At 37.9% G+C, this 18,775-nt stretch overlaps 1 protein-coding gene across 8 annotated transcripts in view; it reads right to left on the reverse strand.

Annotated features, from left to right (window-relative positions):
• Positions 1 to 18,775, reverse strand: part of PKHD1 (PKHD1 ciliary IPT domain containing fibrocystin/polyductin) — a 445,064-nt gene that overhangs the window by 371,071 nt on the left and 55,218 nt on the right. For all 8 annotated transcript variants that reach the window (XR_008956175.1, XM_048219586.2, XM_048219585.2 and 5 more), the window contains 3 exons: positions 18,097 to 18,372; positions 5,748 to 5,878; positions 3,658 to 3,793 (listed from right to left, as the gene is read on the reverse strand). Coding sequence is in view for 7 of the 8 variants with exons in the window: in XM_048219586.2 (XP_048075543.1) it covers positions 3,658 to 3,793; positions 5,748 to 5,878; positions 18,097 to 18,372 (543 nt within the window). In the remaining variant the exon portion in view is untranslated. The remainder of the gene's footprint in view (positions 1 to 3,657; positions 3,794 to 5,747; positions 5,879 to 18,096; positions 18,373 to 18,775) is intronic.

Below are 18,775 nucleotides of genomic sequence, written 5' to 3' on the forward strand. Positions count from 1 at the left end.
TGTGCAGGAGTGCAGTGCCACAGAGCGCAGACCCCTTACACATGTGCCATCCCATTTCGTCCTCACGCTTTCCTCATGACATCCTGCAGCGCGAGCAGTTAGTAGCACTGGCATTCAGCTTTTGAGGAAAGTAAGGTTCAGCAGCCAAAGTGTAATAGCTACTTAAGGGAAATATCAAGGCCTAAACCCAGTCCTCTCTTACATTCCAATACCTTTTTAGTTTAATTAGCAACTTTACTAAAATGCCATGTATGCTATCGACACTTTACTTCAATTCCTTTTACCTTAAAAGGTTATTGAGTACCAAGGAGAAGATGCCACAAAGGGCATAAAAATAAGTTAAACACAGACCTTGCCTTAAAAGAGACCTCAAAGGTAGTAAAAGAGGTGTTAAAATAGCTTCAGTACAAGACATGCTGTAAGAGGTGAAAACCAAGCAGTGGGCTTGTTCAAACCACACCAACATTCTGAATATCAACAAAGACTTCATGGGCAAGATAGAGCTTGAAATTCTATTTGAAAAATAAATCCCAGGAGGAAGTGATAAACAATCGGGGGTTCACAATTCAATTCTAAAAACTTCACAGTTTTATCCAAAGTCTTTGTAGCACTTTCTCATTTAATCATCCAGTGGCTTGGAGAGAAAATTAGAGAATTGGGTGACTTTCTGGTAGACAAGATACATGTGCATCGTCAGGGACTCTATGGGTCTAGGTCAAGTTGATGGTGGGTGTATGGCTGAAGACCAAGAAAGCAATCCTAAGGGGTCTTAACCTAATTCAGTAGCCAGCAGAGACCTCCAAAGGTTTCTAAGCAAGAAAAGGGTGTGATTGAAGCTTTCTTCCAGTCTATTAGGTTAATTGGAGAGACAGGGGAGGAGAAATTCAGTCTTCAGACAACGGAGTCTCAACAAGAGCCAGAAATCAAGCATGCAATGGCAAAGGTAGAAATAAATATATGTACCTCCACTGTGTCCTACAGAGACGCAGCGTAGGCCAAAGCGTCTCTAAAACTTCTTTAGCTGAGAACACTTTAGACCTAGAGAGCTGGCATCTACAGGACAGCACAGCCAATCAGGTGAGGAGGAGAAGAGGCTACTTGAAAGAGAGAAGGCAAAGACCAGGGGTTGTGGGGTGTTGGGAAGACTGACTCAACGTTCAAATCCTTGCTCTGCCATTTGCCTACCCGTGTGAGTTTGGATGACTCACTTTGGGCTCTCAAAGCCTTGGATTTTCCATCAGTAAGACGGTAACAATGCCCACCTTGCTGTAAGGATTAAGTTAGACATCCTAGGACAGTCTCTGGTAGAGTACATCATCCGAAAACCCACCATTAAATTCATTTTCTTTCTTGCTCCATACCCTCTTTACTTCTTGATAGTCTCCCCAACCTCATTTCTACTGTGAAGTCTGAAACCTCAGTGTAGTGATTTTGAAGGATTTCAGGGTTGAGCAAGAAAAAGACATGACCATGATGTGGCAGGAGCATAAAATTGAGCTTTATTTGGGTGGCGCTTTGACAGGTTTGCACGGCTACCAAAATCTCACAGCATGAGACCTTCCAGAGGCAACAATAGGAGACCACCACCCAGAAGAGTAGGAAGGCAAGGGAAGTCCCCCGGGAGAAGGGGAGGGGGGCTATGTGTTTAGATGACGTCACTTCGTTCCTGGCTTGGAGACTTCCAGAGGGCATTAGTGGCTTAGAGTATTTTATAGCCCCCAAGATTATCTCACCTATTGCTAGCAGATGTTGGATACAGTTTTGCAGGGTATGCAAAATGGACAGGCTCTAAAAGGCTAAAAATCTGGGGTTTCTTTGGGGGGGGCTATATTTTAAATAATTGGTTATGTAAAAATTTTAGTTTGACATTGGCATGTTTTTGAGCAAATGGGTCCCAGCCTGCTATCAAGAAGTAAACAACACAGGGCCAATATACACAGGACATCTTTGGCTTATCTATGGAACAGTCAGTATCTGGAAGAATGATACCATTCACTCAACAAAGTGTTTGTTGAGTACTTCCTCAATGTTGGTTCCTGGGTTTGGTTACTTTTACCTACTTTACCTCCAATTTTCACAGTAACCTTGAAAGAATTATTCCCCCCTAGCAGGCAGAGACACTAAAGATAAAGGAAGTTAACTATCTTGCCCCAAGGAGTGGCTGAACTTGGATTTATTCAGACCCAGTACTGCCCAACCATAAACACCACACGAATGGCTCTGCACATCAGGTTCTTCTTTCCCCTCCCCCGTCCCTCCCTCCTCTCTTTCTTCAATTTCATCTTGGCTTCACTGTTCTCATCAACATCATCATCTCCTGGGTGGATATTTATAGCATTCCAACTTTCAAAGGAGCCTTTCCCAATAGGCTGCCACTCTTTGGGGATTTTATAACATGTTCTTTATTCTGCCTGTAGAAAGATTTAAATGCAAGTGGAAATTCTGCAAATCATGCATCATGTTGTATACATCAATAACATGAACTCCTTGGGTTCTTGGTCAGTTGTCAAGCTAATCCTAGATGCCTCTGAGGCATTGATGTAAGGTACTAATTCTTTTCATTATCGATAGGAAATTGTATTAAAAGCCCAAATCACTGAAATCTGAAGAGTACGCAGAACTCCCTCCTCTCTTTCCTACTTTGTTGGGAAGTAGCTATACCACTAAGGAATTTTATACATTTTGGTTGCCTGAGGCATCCAATTCTTTTTCTGCACTAACTGAGCTGAATAATATTGAGAAGCTAAAGGACACTTCCCTTTATTTATGTACACTTGAGCAATGGAAAATGAAAATAGTGCCAGAAAAATGGAGTCCAGGCTTTTTCTTTGGGAAACGTGTTGGCTTTTTGTAATAAATCCTTAGATATGGCTGCCATAAACTCTCTGTTATCTGGCATTCAGTTAACCAGAAAGGCATGTTACCTGGTACTTTTCCAAATCGATACGGTATGACATAATAATAAATTGTTATAAGTCCATCCTGTCATATCATCTGAGTTATCAATGAAAGATTAAATTGTTTCAAGTAGTTCTATGCTAAAGAAGTCTTTCTTTTTATACATTCTATGTCTCAAGGAATAAGAATTCTTGGTTAATCAGAACACCTTATTCTCTAATCATATCAAATAGCTACTGCAATAGAATCTGATGCCAAAAAAATGGTATTTTATAGTAAACTATGCCGTGGTTAGCTGCTTAGACTCTGTAACCAGAGTGCTTGGGTTCAAAGCTCAACTCTGTCACTTGCTAAAGGTAACATCTTAGACAAGTTATTTCAGTTCCCTATTCCTTAATTTCTTAACCTATAAACTAAAGATAATAATCCTATGAATCAATGGCAGGGATTAAAGTCTATTACATGCTTGTGCTATCATTAGCATATACTAGGTGCTCAATAACTGTATATTGAATTGTTACCTTTGAATTCTCATGTCATTTTCATGATGGAAATGGTCCCAATTTTAGAGGAAAAATAGATAAAAGGGGATTTACTCAGTGACGGCTAAAATGAAAATAGCAGTGTTCCAGTTTTCAGAAAAATAATTTCCATTCAAAATATAATGCTATCTTCAATATAATTAAGAGACCGTTGTTTGCATTCTTTATAGGACCAGTGGTCTAAAATAAAAAGATGCTGCAGTATCATGTATTTTACCTGCTATGTTGCTCCTGTTTCTGCTCAGAGACGTGATCACTGGATTTAAAGAGGAGACATATGTAAATGCCATGGGAAGAACTGCAGAATGGTCCCCGGTAATCACAGTCAAATTCACAACAGGTCCATCTTTCCCCTGAAAAATCAGTTTTTAAAATCAAACCTCCGTAAATAAGACTGACTTGAGAGAATTCCATCTAGAATTCGTTTAAAAGGTTAATTTCAAGAAAATTATTTTTTAAAAATATATTGCCACTTTCAAGTCTTTCACTCACTCTCTCTCTCACACACTCACACATACACACAGTGACAATTACTCAGAATAGGCAAGTGTGGCATCCAACTGATGAAAGAGTAACTAAGAATGATTTGCAATTAACACACCAACTGGTTCTGCAAAAAAAAAAAAAAAATGGCAATTTCAAATATATCTATACCCAGCTAAACTATCCATCAAGTGTGAGAATACGTTCAGACATGTAAGTACTCAGAAAACTTCCCTCCCACATATTCTGTCCTAAGATGTTTCTTTAGGCTATGGTCTCATTACATAAACAACAGCCAAAAAAGAAGATATGAACTCGAAAAGACAGTGAATCTACCCAGGAGAGCAATCAAGGGAAGTGCTAGGATGAAATTTGTAGAATAAACCAAGAAAACACCAAGTTAGATTGAAGCAGGAGAACAGAGAGCCTCCAGGAAAAAGAGGAACTGATGTGATGGGATTTTTTTTAAGATAGAGGATTTTTATTATGAGGAAAACATATTAGGAAAAAGAATTAGAAACTCTAAGAAAAAAAATAAACTATAAAAGAAAAAATATATTACCTGATTCTGCTCATGTCATTAAAATAGTTATAATAATGTAAACATAGTTTATTGATTTAACAAAGAAATGGTACTGTTACTACATTCAAAAGAATTAAAAGTAGTTGCTTCAAAAAGAGGAACTTGAAGAATGGCACAGAGAGGTAGGAGAGCAGGATTGTTTTACTATTTTCCTTTTATACTCTGCATGTATTAATTGGATCAAAATTTAAAGTTTGTTTTTTAAAGTTTATTCTGTCTAGCAAGAGAAATATTAACCATGCAAATTTTACCAAAAGAAATTACAGATAACTGGATACTACATATCAAAAGCTTTAGGATTTAGATTAATTTATCCTGAGAAAAATAAATATGCTCCAAATTGTAGTGGGATGATCAAATTTCTGTTGCTTAAAACAGAATATTTTGAAAATTATCTTAATGTCCAGTAATGGGGAAGAATTAAATTACCATTCAACTATATATTGGAATCCCATAAAGTTTTTATGTAAATGTGAACATGTCACAATATTTGAATAACTAGATAAGACAAAAATGTAGGGCCAGAGATCAAAAATGATTCTGAAATTTCTCTTCCAGGGGTTTTTATTTGTTCAGTAAACAGTTCTCCTTTGGGTTCATGGGTGTGTTGAGAATGTTGATGACACTGAACTATGAAGAGATAGTTCAACTTCCACTATGAGCATGACTTTCAACAACAGCACCAGGGAAGAGTATGGCCTCAAACCTCCTAGGAGGCTATGAGATGGCACTACCTGAAGAAGAAAGGGACAGCTAAGGGACTTGTTCTTAAGGGAAAAGAGAAACAGAAGGGAAAAATTAGGAAGATATTTTATAGGAACCAGAAGTCCTAGAAGTTTCTAAGTCCCACCATTCATATCCACGCCAGCAAACAAAATTGTTAGTGAAAACTACTTGCTTAAGAGAGAAATGAGATGATAATATACGTAAGTTTTGCAAATCAATACCCAGAAAGTACACTAGATAAAATCATTTTTTCTGCGGCATTATTATTCCTTGAGAGTATGAACTGGGACTGCCTGGCTGTCTTCTTTTAAAAGAAATCAACTGATGTTAATTGCCAGCCCCACTGGTAGAGTCAGCCTCCCACTTTATTGCAACATAGGCAATATAAACAATATTAGCATACTCTCAAGATGAAAAGGTCGTGTTAGTTAATTAAGTTCTAAGAAAAGATTCATGAAAACCCTTACACTACATGTTAATAATGACCACCCACCCAGAGAGGAGATTCCACTTACTCTGGGTGGAACTTTGCATTGAATTCTTCGTGAATTGCTAGTGGTGATGTTGATGGCACAAGACCGAGATCCAAATAAGACCAGGCTCACATCTTCCAAACCAGAGCCTTGGATGGTGGCCCAGAGCCCTCCTGCAATAAAGAAAGCATTTTCAGATGGAATGAAGAGCCATACAGGGAGACAAAAATTAATTATCCACAAGAGAGATAAAATGAAATTAAAATATGAAGCTCCTTAGTCAAAACACAAGTCCTGCTCAAACTGCAGAAAAAGACTGATGCTAAATATGAACTTGCCCTGAAGATTCAGAGCAAGACTACAATAGTCTTCAGAGGTAGAGAATAAAATTGAAGAAAAGAGCCAATTTACAATAGTAACATAAAAGATACAATATCTGAAAACAAGGCCGACAAGAAATATTCAAGAACATGAAGAATTTGAAGAAAACTTTGAAATGCTACTGGGGAATTTAATAGATGGATTAAAACTTAAATTTAAAAAAAAACTAAAATAAATGGGTAGAAAAAGTGAACCTCATGAAGCTGGCATATCTTTCTAAATAAACTGGAGCATCAATATAATCCCAATAAAAATACAAAGAGGATTTTTAATTTAAGACAAGCTGATTTTAAAATTTAAAAAACATAATAATATAAGCAATAGAGAGAACACAAATATCAAAAATAAGAGCAAAGGGGTCTTCTGCCAGACATTAAAATACCTTATAAAACAACTATAATTAAAATGTAAAAAAATGCAATAATAAAACACCCACATACAGACAGATCAATGAAACAGAACAGGAAGTTCCGAAATAAACCCAGAAAAGTAAGAGGCTAATGAAAATGATATGTGTCATTTCATATAAGTGAAAAATAGATGAATTTTTAATAAGTAAAATAAGTGAATAGTATTGAAAAAATTAAATCTGATCTCCTACCTCACATCCTCATTAAAATAAATTCCAAAGTGAACAAATATTTAAACTATTATATTAAAAAAAAGGAAAGCATTAAAATAATGAGAAGCCAATATGGGAAAACTTTTATTTTTGTATAATTTCAGAGATGGAAAGCCCATTCTAAAGTAATTTATAAATCCCAAAGCCATAAAAGAAAGATTGATACACTTACTGCACAGACAGGTCTTCAAAGGCAAGGGAAACAAAGGCAAAAATAAACTATTGGGACTTCATCAAGATAAAAAGCTTTTGCACAACAAAGGAAACAGCCAACAAAAGACAACCAACATAATGGGAGAAGATATTTGCAAATGACATTACAGATAAAGGGCAGATATCCAAGATCTATAAAGAACTTATCTAACTCAACACCCAAAGAGCAAATAATCCAATCAAGAAATGGGCAGAAGTCATGAACAGACATTTCTGCAAAGAAGACATCCAAATGGCCAAGAGACACATAGAAAAGTGCTCCACATCACTAGATATCAGGGAAATACAAATCAAAACCACAATGGTGATGGGTAGTAAGGAGGGCACATATTGCATGGTGCACTGGGTGTTATACACAACTAATGAATCATCGAACTTTACATCGGAAACCGGGGATGTACTGTATGGTGACTAACATAATATAATAAAAAATCATTAAATAAATAAATAAATACCACAGTGAGATACTACCTCACACCAGTCAGAATGGCTAAAATTAATAAGTCAGGAAATGACAGATGTTGGTGAGGATGTGGAGGAAAGGGAACACTCCTACATTGTTGGTGGGAATGCAAGCTGGTGCATCCACTCTGGGAAACAGTATGGAGGTTCCTCAAAAAATTGAAAATAGAGCTACCCTACGACCCAGCAATTGCACTACTGGGTATTTACCCCAAAGATACAAATGTAGTGATCAAAAGGGGCACCTGCACCCCAATGTTTATAGCAGCAATGTCTACAATAGCCAAACTATGGAAAGAGCCCAGATGTCCATCAACAGATGAATGGATAAAGATGTGGTGTATATATACCATGGAATATTACACGGCCATCAAAAATGAAATCTTTCCATTTGCAATGATATGGATGGAACTAGAGGGTATTATGCTATGCAAAATAAGTCAATCAGAGAAAGACAATTATCATATGATCTCACTGATATGTGGTATTTAAGCAACAAGGCAGAGGACCATAGGGGAAGAGAAGAAAAAAATGAAAGAAGACAAAACCAGAGAGGGAGACAAACCATAAGAGACCCTTAATCTCAGGAAACAAACTGAGGGTTGCTGGGAGGGTGGGGAATGGGGTTGCTGGGTGATGAACATTGGGGAGTGTATGGGTTGTAGTGAGCACTGTGTGTTGTATAAGACTGATGAATCACAGACCTGTACCCCTGAAATAAATAATATATTATATATTAATAATTTAAAAATGAATTATAAAAAGAGTAAACAAATAGACAAACATATAAAGGGCTTATATCTATAATAAATTTTAAAAAGCTCTTAAAATCAATAAGAAAGAAAAATAATCCAATTGAAAAAAACAGTGGGCTAAGGAGATGGACAGGTAACAGAAAAGAAAATACAATGCTTCTTAAACTTATGAAAAGATATTTAATTTCTCTCTTAGCAAAGTAAATGCAAAGTAAAACTACAATGAAATATTATTTTTCTTCCATTAAATAGGCAAATATCAGAAAGTTTGGTAACACACTGTGTTAGTAAGATGTGGTAAGTATATTGTCATATATATTGCTACACAGAGAATAAACTATAAAACATCTAAAGAGAATATTTTGGTATTATCAAAATTTTAAATTTACATAACCTCTTGACTCGGCAATTCCACTTCTAAGAAGTTATACTACTATTTTCACATATATGCAAAATGGAAAAACAGTATATCCACATACAAAACAATGAAGTTGGGGGTTGAAATTTTTCTCCCCCAAATTCATATTTTGAAGTCCTACCTGCCAATACTTCAAAAGGTGTCCTAATTTGGGAAGAGGGTCATTGCAGCTGTAATCAGTTAAGACAAGATGAAGTCATTCTGGAGTGCGGGCCCCTAATCCAATATGACTAATATCCTCATAAAAAGGAATAATTTGGACACAGTAAAGATACTGGGAGAACACCAAGTAAAGGTGAAAGAGGAGATCAGGTGATGTTTCCACAAACCAAGGAACACCAAGACTGCCAGCAAACCACCAGGGGCTAGGGGAGAGGCATAAAACAGATTCTCCTTCATAGGCTGGCTCAGAAGGAATCAACTCAGTTGACAGCTTGATCCTTGACCTCCAGCCTCTAGAATTGTGAGACAATAAATTTCTGTTGTTTAAGCCATCCAATTTCTGGTACCTGGATAAGGAGCCCTAGAAAATTAATATAGACCCCTACCTCACACCATAAGCAAAAATTAAAATAAATCAAATACCTAAATGCAAAAGCTAAAACTATAAAATTATCAGGAAAAAATATGCATAAATCTTAGGGATATTGGATTAGGAGACTGTTTCTTAGATACGACACCAAAAGTGTAATAGGGATCCCCTTTCTCCACATCCTCTCCAACATTTGTTGTTTCCTGCCTTGTCCATTTTTGCCATTCTAACTGATGTAAGGTGGTATCTCAAGGTGGTTTTGATTTGAATTTCCCTGATAGCTAATGATTTTGAACATTTTTTCACGTGTCTGTTAGCCATCTGTATGTCTTCATTGGAAAAGTGTCTGTTCATATCTTCTGCCCATTTTTTGATCTGATTATTTGTTTCACGTGTATTGAGTTTGAGAAATTCTTTGTAGATCTTGGATACTAGTGTTCTATCTGTGGTGTCATTTGAAAATATCTTCTCCCATTCCATCGGCTGCCTCTTAGTTTTTTTAACTGTTTCCTTGGCTGTGCAGAAGCTTTTTATCTTGATGAAGTCCCACGAGTTCATTTTTTCTTTTGCTTCTCTTGCCTTTGGAGATGTGTCATGAAAAAAGTTGCTGTGGCCGATGTCAAAGAGGTTGCAGCCTATGTTCTCCTCTAGGATTTTGATGGATTCCTGTCTCACATCGAGGTCTTTCAACCATTTGGAGTTTATCTTTGTGTATGGTATGAGAGAGTGGTCAAGTGAACAGGACAAACTAGACTTCATCAAAATTAAAAACCACAAACAATACTGCACAAACCATGAGAGAAGTGAGGAAGAGAAGAAAGGATTAGAGAAGATCTATAAAAACAACTACAAAACAAGTAGCAAAAAGGCGATGAATACGTTCTTATCAGTAATTACTTTGAATGTAAATGAACTAAATGCTCCAATCAAAAGGCATAGGGTAATGGAATGGATAAAAAAGTAAGACCATCTATATGTTCCTTACAAGAGACTCATTTCAGATCTAAAGACACATATAGATTGAAAGTGAAGGGATAGAGAAACATTTTCCATGCAAATGGATGTCAAAAGAAAGCTGGGAAAGCCATACTTTTATTAGAAAAATAGACTTTAAGACAAAAACTGTAACAAGGGACAAAGAACGACACTATATAATAATAAAGGGAACAATCCGACAAGAAGATATAACAATTGTAATTATTTATGCACCCGAAGATTTTTTGTTTTTCTTTTTTTGTTGTTCAAGAAATTTCTTAATCTATCTTCATTTTTTAAAATTCTTTTCTCAAAGAAAGAGAATAAAATAAAATTCTTTTTTTTTTTTTGCTGTTCAGCTTGTATGCTTTCCATCACCTTGTCTTCCAGATCACTGATACATTTTACTTAAGATGTTATATATGAACCTCATGGTAACCACAAACCCAAAACCTATGATAGATACACGAAAAGTAAAGAGAAAGAAAGCCAAGCAAAACACTATAGATACTTATCAATTATAAAAAAAGAGAGCAAGAGAAGAAAGGAACAAAGAAAAACTACAAAAACAACCAGAAAACAAATTTTAAAATATCAATCAATGATTACTTTGAATGTAAATGGCCTAAAAGCACTAATCAAAAGATAGAGTGGAAGAATGGATTAAAAAAAAAAAAAAAAACAGGAACCACATTCTGCCTACAGGAGACTTACCTCAAACCTAAAGACACACACAGACCAAAAGTGAAGGGATGGAAAAACATTCCCCATGCAAATGGAAGTAAAAAAAAAAAGCCAAGGTAACAATACTTATATCAGACAAAACAGCCTTCAAACAAAGACTGTAGTAAGAGACAAAGAAGGGCAATACATAATGATAAAGGGTTCAATCCAACAAGAAGATACAATTGTAAATACCTATGAACCCAATACTGGAGCATCTAAATACATAAAGCAATATTAATGGACATAAAAAGAGAAATTAATGGTAATACAATAACAGTAGGGGACTTTAATAGTTCACTTACATCAATGGACAGATCATGCTGACAGAAAATCAATAAGAAAACAATGTCTTTGAATGACACATTGGACCGGATGGACATAACAGATATATACAGAACATTCTAACCAAAATCAACAGAATACACATTCTTTTCAAGTGCACATGGAACGTTCTCTAGGACAGATCACACCTTAGGCCATAAAGCAAGACTCAATAAATTTAAGAAGACAGAAATCATACCATGAAACTTTTCTGACCACAATGGTATAAAACTAGAAATAAATCACATGAAAAAAAAATAGAAAAAACACGAACACATGGAGACTAAACAACATGATACTAACCAACCAATAAGTCAAAGAAACAATCAAAGAATAAATTTAAAAAATACATGGAGACAAATGAAAATGAAAACACAACAGTCCTGGGGTTCCTGGGTGGCTCAGTCGTTAAGCATCTGCCTTCGGCTCAGGTCGTGATCCCAGGGTCCTGGGATCAAGCCCTTCACCGGGCTCCCTGCTCAGTGGGAAGCCTGCTTCTCCCTCTCCCACTCCCCCTTCTTGTGTTCCCTCTCTCACTGTCTCTCTCTCTGTCAAATAAATAAAATCTTTTAAGAAAGAAAGAAAGAAAGAAAGAAAGAAAGAAAGAAAGAAAGAGAGAGAGAGAGAGAGAGAGAGAGAGGGAGGGAGGGAGGGAGGGAGGGAGGAAGAAAGAAAAGAAAAGAAAAGAAAAGGAAAGAAAGAAAGAAAGAAAGAAAGAAAGAAAGAAAGAAAGAAAGAAAGAAAAGCAAAACACAACAGTCCAAAATCTCTGGGACACAGCCAAATCAGTTCTCAGAGGGAAGTATATAGCAATACAGGCCTATGTCAAGAAACAAGAAAAAATTCAAACAATCTAGCTTTATGCCTAAAGGAACTTAAAAACAAAACCCAAGGTGAGTAGAAGAAAGAAAATGATAAAGATCAGAGCAGAAATAAATGACATAGAAACTTAAAAAAAAAATCAATGAAACCAAGAGCTGATTCTTTGGAAAGATAAACAAAATTGATAAATCCTTAGCCAGACTCATCATGAAAAAAAGAGAAAGGACCCAAATAAAATCAGAAACAAGGAGGAGAAGTAACAACTGATACCATAGAAATACAAAGGATTATAAGATAATACCATGAAAAATCGTATGCCAACAAGCTGGACAACCTAGAAAATATGGATAAATTCCTAGAAATATATGATCTTCTAAATTGAACCAGAAAGAAATAGAAAATCTAAATAGACTGATTACAAGTAACAAAATTGAATCCATAATAAAAAACTACCAAAAAAATAAAAGTCCAGGACAAGATAGATTCACAAGCAAATTCTACCAAACATTTAAATAAGAGCTAATAGCTATTCTTCTCAAACTTTCCAGTATAGAAGAGGAAGGAAACATTCCAAATATATTCTACAAAGCCATTACTACCTTAATACCAAAACCTGATAAAGATACCACAAAAAAAAAAAAAAACACAAAAAACTACAGGCCAATATCCCTGATAAACATAGATGCAAAAATCTTCAACAAAATATTAGCAAACCACATACAACAATACAATAAAAAGATCATTCACCCCAATCAGGTGGGATTTATTCCTGGGGTGCAAGGAGAGTTCATTAGTCACAAATCAATGAACATCATACACCAGATCAACAGAATGAAGAATAAAAATCATATGATCATCTCAATAGATGCAGAAAAAACATTTGACAAGAATCAACATGATAAAAACTCTCAACAAAGTGGGATAAGAGGGAACATGACTCAACATAATAAAAGCTATGTACAAAAACCCACAGCTAACATCATCCTCAATGGTCAAAAACCGAAAACTCTTCCTCTAAAGTCAGGAAGAAAACAAAGACGTCCACTCTCACCACTTTTACTCAACATAGTACTGGAAGTCCTAGCCACAGCAATCAGACAAGAAAAACAAATAAGAGACGTCCATATTGGTAAAGAAGATAAACTGTCACTGTTCACAAACAACGTATCACTATAGTAGAAAATCCTTAAGATTCCACCAAAAAACGACTAGAAATAATAAACAAATGCAGTAAAGTGGCAGGATACAAAACTAATAGACCTAAATGTGAGACTTGAAACCAGAAATTGGTAGCATTTCTATACACTAACAACAAAGTCACAGAAAGAAAAATTTTTTAAAAACAATACCATTTACAATTGCACCAGAAAGAATAAAATACCCAGGAATAAACTTAACAAAGAAGCGAAAGGCCTGTACTCTGAAAACTATAAAACACTGATGGAAGAAACTGAAGATTACACAAATGGAAAGATATTCCATGCTCATAGATTGGAAGAATTAATATTGTCAAAATGTCCCTTTGAACCAAAACAATCTACAGATTCAATGCAATCCTTATCAAAATACCAATAGCTTTTTTTTTTTTTTTACAAAACTAGAACAAACAATACTAAAATGTGTATGGAATCACAGACGACCCTGAATAGCCAAAGCAATCCTGAGAAGGAAACACAAAGCTAGAGGTATCACAATCCCAGATGCCAAGATATATTACAAAGCTGTAATAATCAAAATAGTATGGTACTGGCGCACACACACACACACACACACACACACACACACACACACAAACAAAAACCACATAGATCAATGTAACAGGATAGAGATCCCAGAAACAAACCCGCATTTGGGAAAAGACAGTCTTTTCAATGAATGGTGCTGGGAAAACTGAACAGCTACATACAAAAGAATGAAACTGGACCCCTTTCTAACACCATACACAAAAGTAAAATCAAAATGGATTAAAGACCTAAACATGAGACTTGAAACCAAGAAATCCTAGAAGACAACATAATGGGACAGATGGCAGCTACACTTGCGGTGAGCCTGGCATAATGTATAAACTTGCCAAATGTTGTACCCCCTGAAACTAATACGACGTTGTGTGCCAACTATACTCAAATTTTTAAAAAATACAATGCGATACCATTTCACACTCATCAAAATGGCTTCTAACAACAACAACAACAAACTTAAAAATAACGAGTGTTGGTGAGGATGTGGACAAGTTGGCGCCCTCATATATTGCTGATGGGAATGCAAAATCATGCCGTTATTTTGGAAAAGTTCAACAGCTTCTCAATGTTAAACAAAAAGTTACTACATGGCCCAGCAATTCCACTTCTAAGTATATACCCAAGAGAACTGAAATGTACATTCACACAAAACCTTCTACACAAACGTTCATAGCAGAATTATTCGTAATAGCCAAAAAGTGGAAACACCTCTAATGTCCACCATGAGATGAAGAGATAAACAAAATATGGTGTATCTACATGATGGAATATTATTTAGCATAAGATGGAATGATGCATGCTACAACACAGATGAACCTTGAAAACACTATCCTAAGTAGAGAAGCCATACACAAAAGGTCACATATTGTGTGATTCTTTTATATGAAATGTCTAGAATAAACAAATTCATTGATGCAGAAAATAGATCAGTAGTTTCCAGGGATCAGGAGAGGGGAGAAATAGGTAGTGACTCCTCATGGATAGAAAGCTTCTTTTCAAGGTGATGAAAATATTCTAGAATTAGGTAGTGGTGAGGTTGCACAACTTTGTGAATACACGTATACTGAAAACCACCACAATGTACACTTTAAAGAAGTGAATTTTATGGTGTGGAAATTATATCTCATGTTTTTTTTTAATTTCAAAAAGAAGAAGACTGAGCCAAAAAGAGAATGCCACCAAGGCAGTTCTATGTATTTCTAAGCTACACTGCCCTGGTCCAGCCCAACAGTGTCGCATCCCTGGATGATGGTAATAGCATCCTAATTGGTCTCCCTGGTTCCCCCTTCGCTTGCCTACGGAATATCCTCAGAGAGCAGCCTAAGGCAGATCGTGTCGCTTTTTCACTGAAAATCCTCCAGCAGCCCACATCTCACTTAGATTAGGGCCAGTAACCTTTCATCGTCCCCAGAGCCATCTGACCTGCTCCCAGTCATCACCTACCCCTCTCTCGCCCTCAAGCTGTTTCAGCCACAGCAACTTCCTTGCTCCTCCTGGAAGAAGATGAGCTCATTCTGACTTAAGACTTTATCATCAGGCATTCTCTTTGCCTAGAACTCTCTTCTCCGAGATAACCCCAGGACTCATTCGTTGACGTCATCCATGTCTCCATTCTCCAGTGCCACCATGTCACTCCTCCAAAGCCAGTGACCATCTATCACAGCCACCACCCCTCTCCCACTCTTTCCCTGCTTGATTTTTCTCTTACACACTTCCCATCACCTCTACAAGAGCAGGGACTTTAACTGATGGTATCCCCAGCACTATTAGAGCCTGGGACAGAATAAGAGCTAAATCAATTGTTATCATTGTTACTGTTGGTGCTAATAATTAAAAGTTGCAGAGGAGATGAGACTGCGCCAATCCCCTTGAAAGCTGCCTCACAAGGATCCATACCTATGGAGAAGGCAACTCTATCTCAGCTCAGAAATGGGCCAAGGAAGTACATAAGACAAAGCCAAGACTTCCCTCAAAAACTCTTTCAAGGGGCGCCTGGGTGGCTCAGTCAGTTAAGCTGCCACCTCTTGATTTTGGCTGCGGTCATGATCAAGCCCCATGTCAGACTCTGCACTCAGCAGGGAGTCTGCTTGAGGCTTCTCTCTTTCCCTCTCTCTCTGCCCCTCCCCCTGCTCACACTCTCTCACTCTTAAAAAAAAAAAAAAAAACCTCTTTCAAGAGTGCTTCTGCATATGGGCAAGTGGTGATTTCGAACGTCATTGATTACACTGCTTTATGTATTCATTACATGTAAAACTATTCTATAAATTCTTTGCTGGTAGGCTTCGATCTGGTTCTCTTTAAACTCCCCATAGCAGCATTTCTCAAACTGCACTATTCATAGAAATTGCCTGAGGATCCTGTTAAAGTGCAAATTGATTCCGGAGGTCTGGGGTGCAGCCTGAGACTCTGCGTTTCTAACAAGCTCTTGGATGATGCCGACACCACTGGTCCAGAACCACGCTTTGAGTGCCAAGAACTTCAGCATCTAGCACAGGGCTTTATAATGTTAATTGATTGATTGATTGATTGATTGACACTGGTTGTTGATACTAGATAGGCAACAGGGCAGAGGGAGGGTTAATAGGGAGAGTTTATAGCCAGTAATTAGGAAAGTAGGAATAGACAGTCTCTTGCTCCTTCCATTTCCCCTTAGTCTTACTAAAAGCTCACCTGCACCCATCAGACACTCCCCTTCTCATAGTGTTCCATTTTTACTATAGAGGGATGATACACAATCCTTCCAGACAAATCCTTGCACTACGCGTCGCTGGTACAGCATGCCCTGATAGGTGACGACTCATCCTGCTTTGCCTGGGACTTTCCGAGTTTTAGCCCTAAGAGTCCCACGTCTTCATTTTAAAGCTGTTTAAGTCTCATGTCCTGGGAAACCCCTCATTCCCAAGAAAACAGGACAGTTGGCCACCCTGCCTGTGCAAAGCACTCTGCAGAGGGGAAGTGAAGATGACAAGGTCCCATGTCTGCACTCGAGGCGTGTGCAATCCAGTTGGTGGGGGATGGAGAGGAGCCGAAGCAGGTTTGTGTGACCTGAACTGCAAAGCCAACCTTCTAAGATCAAAGCCCCTTATAAATCTCGGAAGAAGACACTATTTTAGGCCCTAAATTCAAACCAATAATTATTGAGTTCATAGAGAATATGATCTTTCACCCCAAACACCCTATATCATCTGGCCCCTGCCTGAAACCACTGAGAAATAAGAGAGAGCTTGCTCTGTTTTTGTGCAGAGATGAGGCAGGGCGGGCCTCATAATTCACTCTGCTAGGCAAAGTCAAGTCAGAAGTGAGCTGTTCCTTTGAGCAATAAGTCTGTGGCAGGAAATGCTGCTTGAAAAAAATGTTCTAAGCCACAGTTCTTTGACCAAGAGAATAAACAATGACAAAAGTCCAAGACATTAAGGAAAGTAGCTTTGTGCTCTAAAAATCATACATTAATACATATGAGGGTTCCTGACATTCTTACAATCTGGCTGGGCTATTTTTAACTGGTTGTGCCTCTCAGAAGGCATGGAGAGATCCTTGGTTTCCACGGCACTAACCTACAATCCATGAGGTCAATGTCAATAAGACCCACTGCCTTCTGTCTACCCCCTGCTTAAATAGTAGTTAGCTTTGCTTGCTAGCCAAGTATCCAATCGTACATCAGCCCACAAACATTTGTGTACATAAGGCCTGTGTTTCGTATTTGCAGATGTCTTTACTTTTCAAGGTCCTTTCCCACCTGTTGGCTCATTTTAATCTCACACCAAAGAAGGAAGCTTGTGAGTTAGGCATCGTTAGGCCCGCTGCATAGCTAAGACAGCAGGGCAGCACAGAAGAAGCAGGAGGCTGAGCTTCTGAAAATCCCAGTTGGCATCAAGCTCTACGTCTTCCCATTGGAAAGCCTTGGACAAGTCACTCTTCTTCGAGCCACCATAATCTCATCTAAAAAAGTGGATAATACCATCTTTGGGGCAGCTCTAGGCATTTAGGGAGTGTGACTGCCCAGGTGAGGTACTCAAAAAATGATAACTGCGCCCATCATCATCATTATTAGGAGACTGCATCCCATAAAAGCAACCGAAACTCCTAAGGTCACACATCTGACCTGGACAAAAACCCAGGCGCATGTCTTAACTCTCAATCTAGTGGTGTTTCCACCGGGCCAAATTGTCCTAGTGACTCAGTGACTGACCCAGTTATGCCTGACACCCTCAGCCAACTATGATCCTTTATGTGACAAGTGACTTCATTTAAGGGCTCAAAAGTCAGTAGATCATTAGAAAAAAGTGCTGATGGCAGAAAACAAAAAGCTGTGAATCACAGGGGCTATGGAATTGATCACACGACAGGATAGGATTCCTGCATATCGGCAAGCATGCTAGCTTCAGAGGGTCAGATAGATGCAAGGGGGGGTGCTCCCCGGATTACCAATCTCTGCAGCTCTGGAAGGCTCCACAGCATCCAGTCTGGGCTCCACGTTTAGGAAGAGGGCTTCTCCACTGGCGTTGATGGCACGACCAGAAGGCCTCACCACCACGGAGAGCTGATGCGTTCCAACGGGCAGCAGGTCTGTCCGACAGACCACGTGTGTTTGGTTTGAGAAAAGAACTTGGCAAATTGTTTTGTTCACCATAACCTCCACGGCCTGGGGATCACCAGAGAAACTAGTTCCGAAAATATAAACCAGTAAGTCGATGTCACCATCTTAAAGGAGGAGAAAAAAATAAAAGAACAAAGTCATCTCTCAGTGATAGAACTCCATTTAAGAGAACTCTGTCCAATGTTGAATGCTCCTTTCTTCTCACCTTCCCCTCCCAAAACTCAAGGAGTTGAACGCTGCCTCAACTATTGGGTATCTATATTTACCATTGCAGTGTACAGCCCCCGTCTGAAGTTTTCTCAAACTAGGAATAAGAGATCACTAGTCAACTTCAAAAAATGAAAAAAAAATCAAAATGAACACCATTTCAAAACAAGGGACAGAGAGAATAAAATATTTTAGGTCATCAAAACTCCACCGGTCTCGGGGCGCCTGGGTGGCTCTGTCGGTTAAGTGTCTGACTCTTGGTTTTGGCTCAGGTCATGATCTCAGGGTTGTAAGACTGAG

Source organism: Ursus arctos, unplaced genomic scaffold, assembly GCF_023065955.2.
Source record: "Ursus arctos isolate Adak ecotype North America unplaced genomic scaffold, UrsArc2.0 scaffold_29, whole genome shotgun sequence".
NCBI lineage: Eukaryota > Metazoa > Chordata > Mammalia > Carnivora > Ursidae > Ursus > Ursus arctos.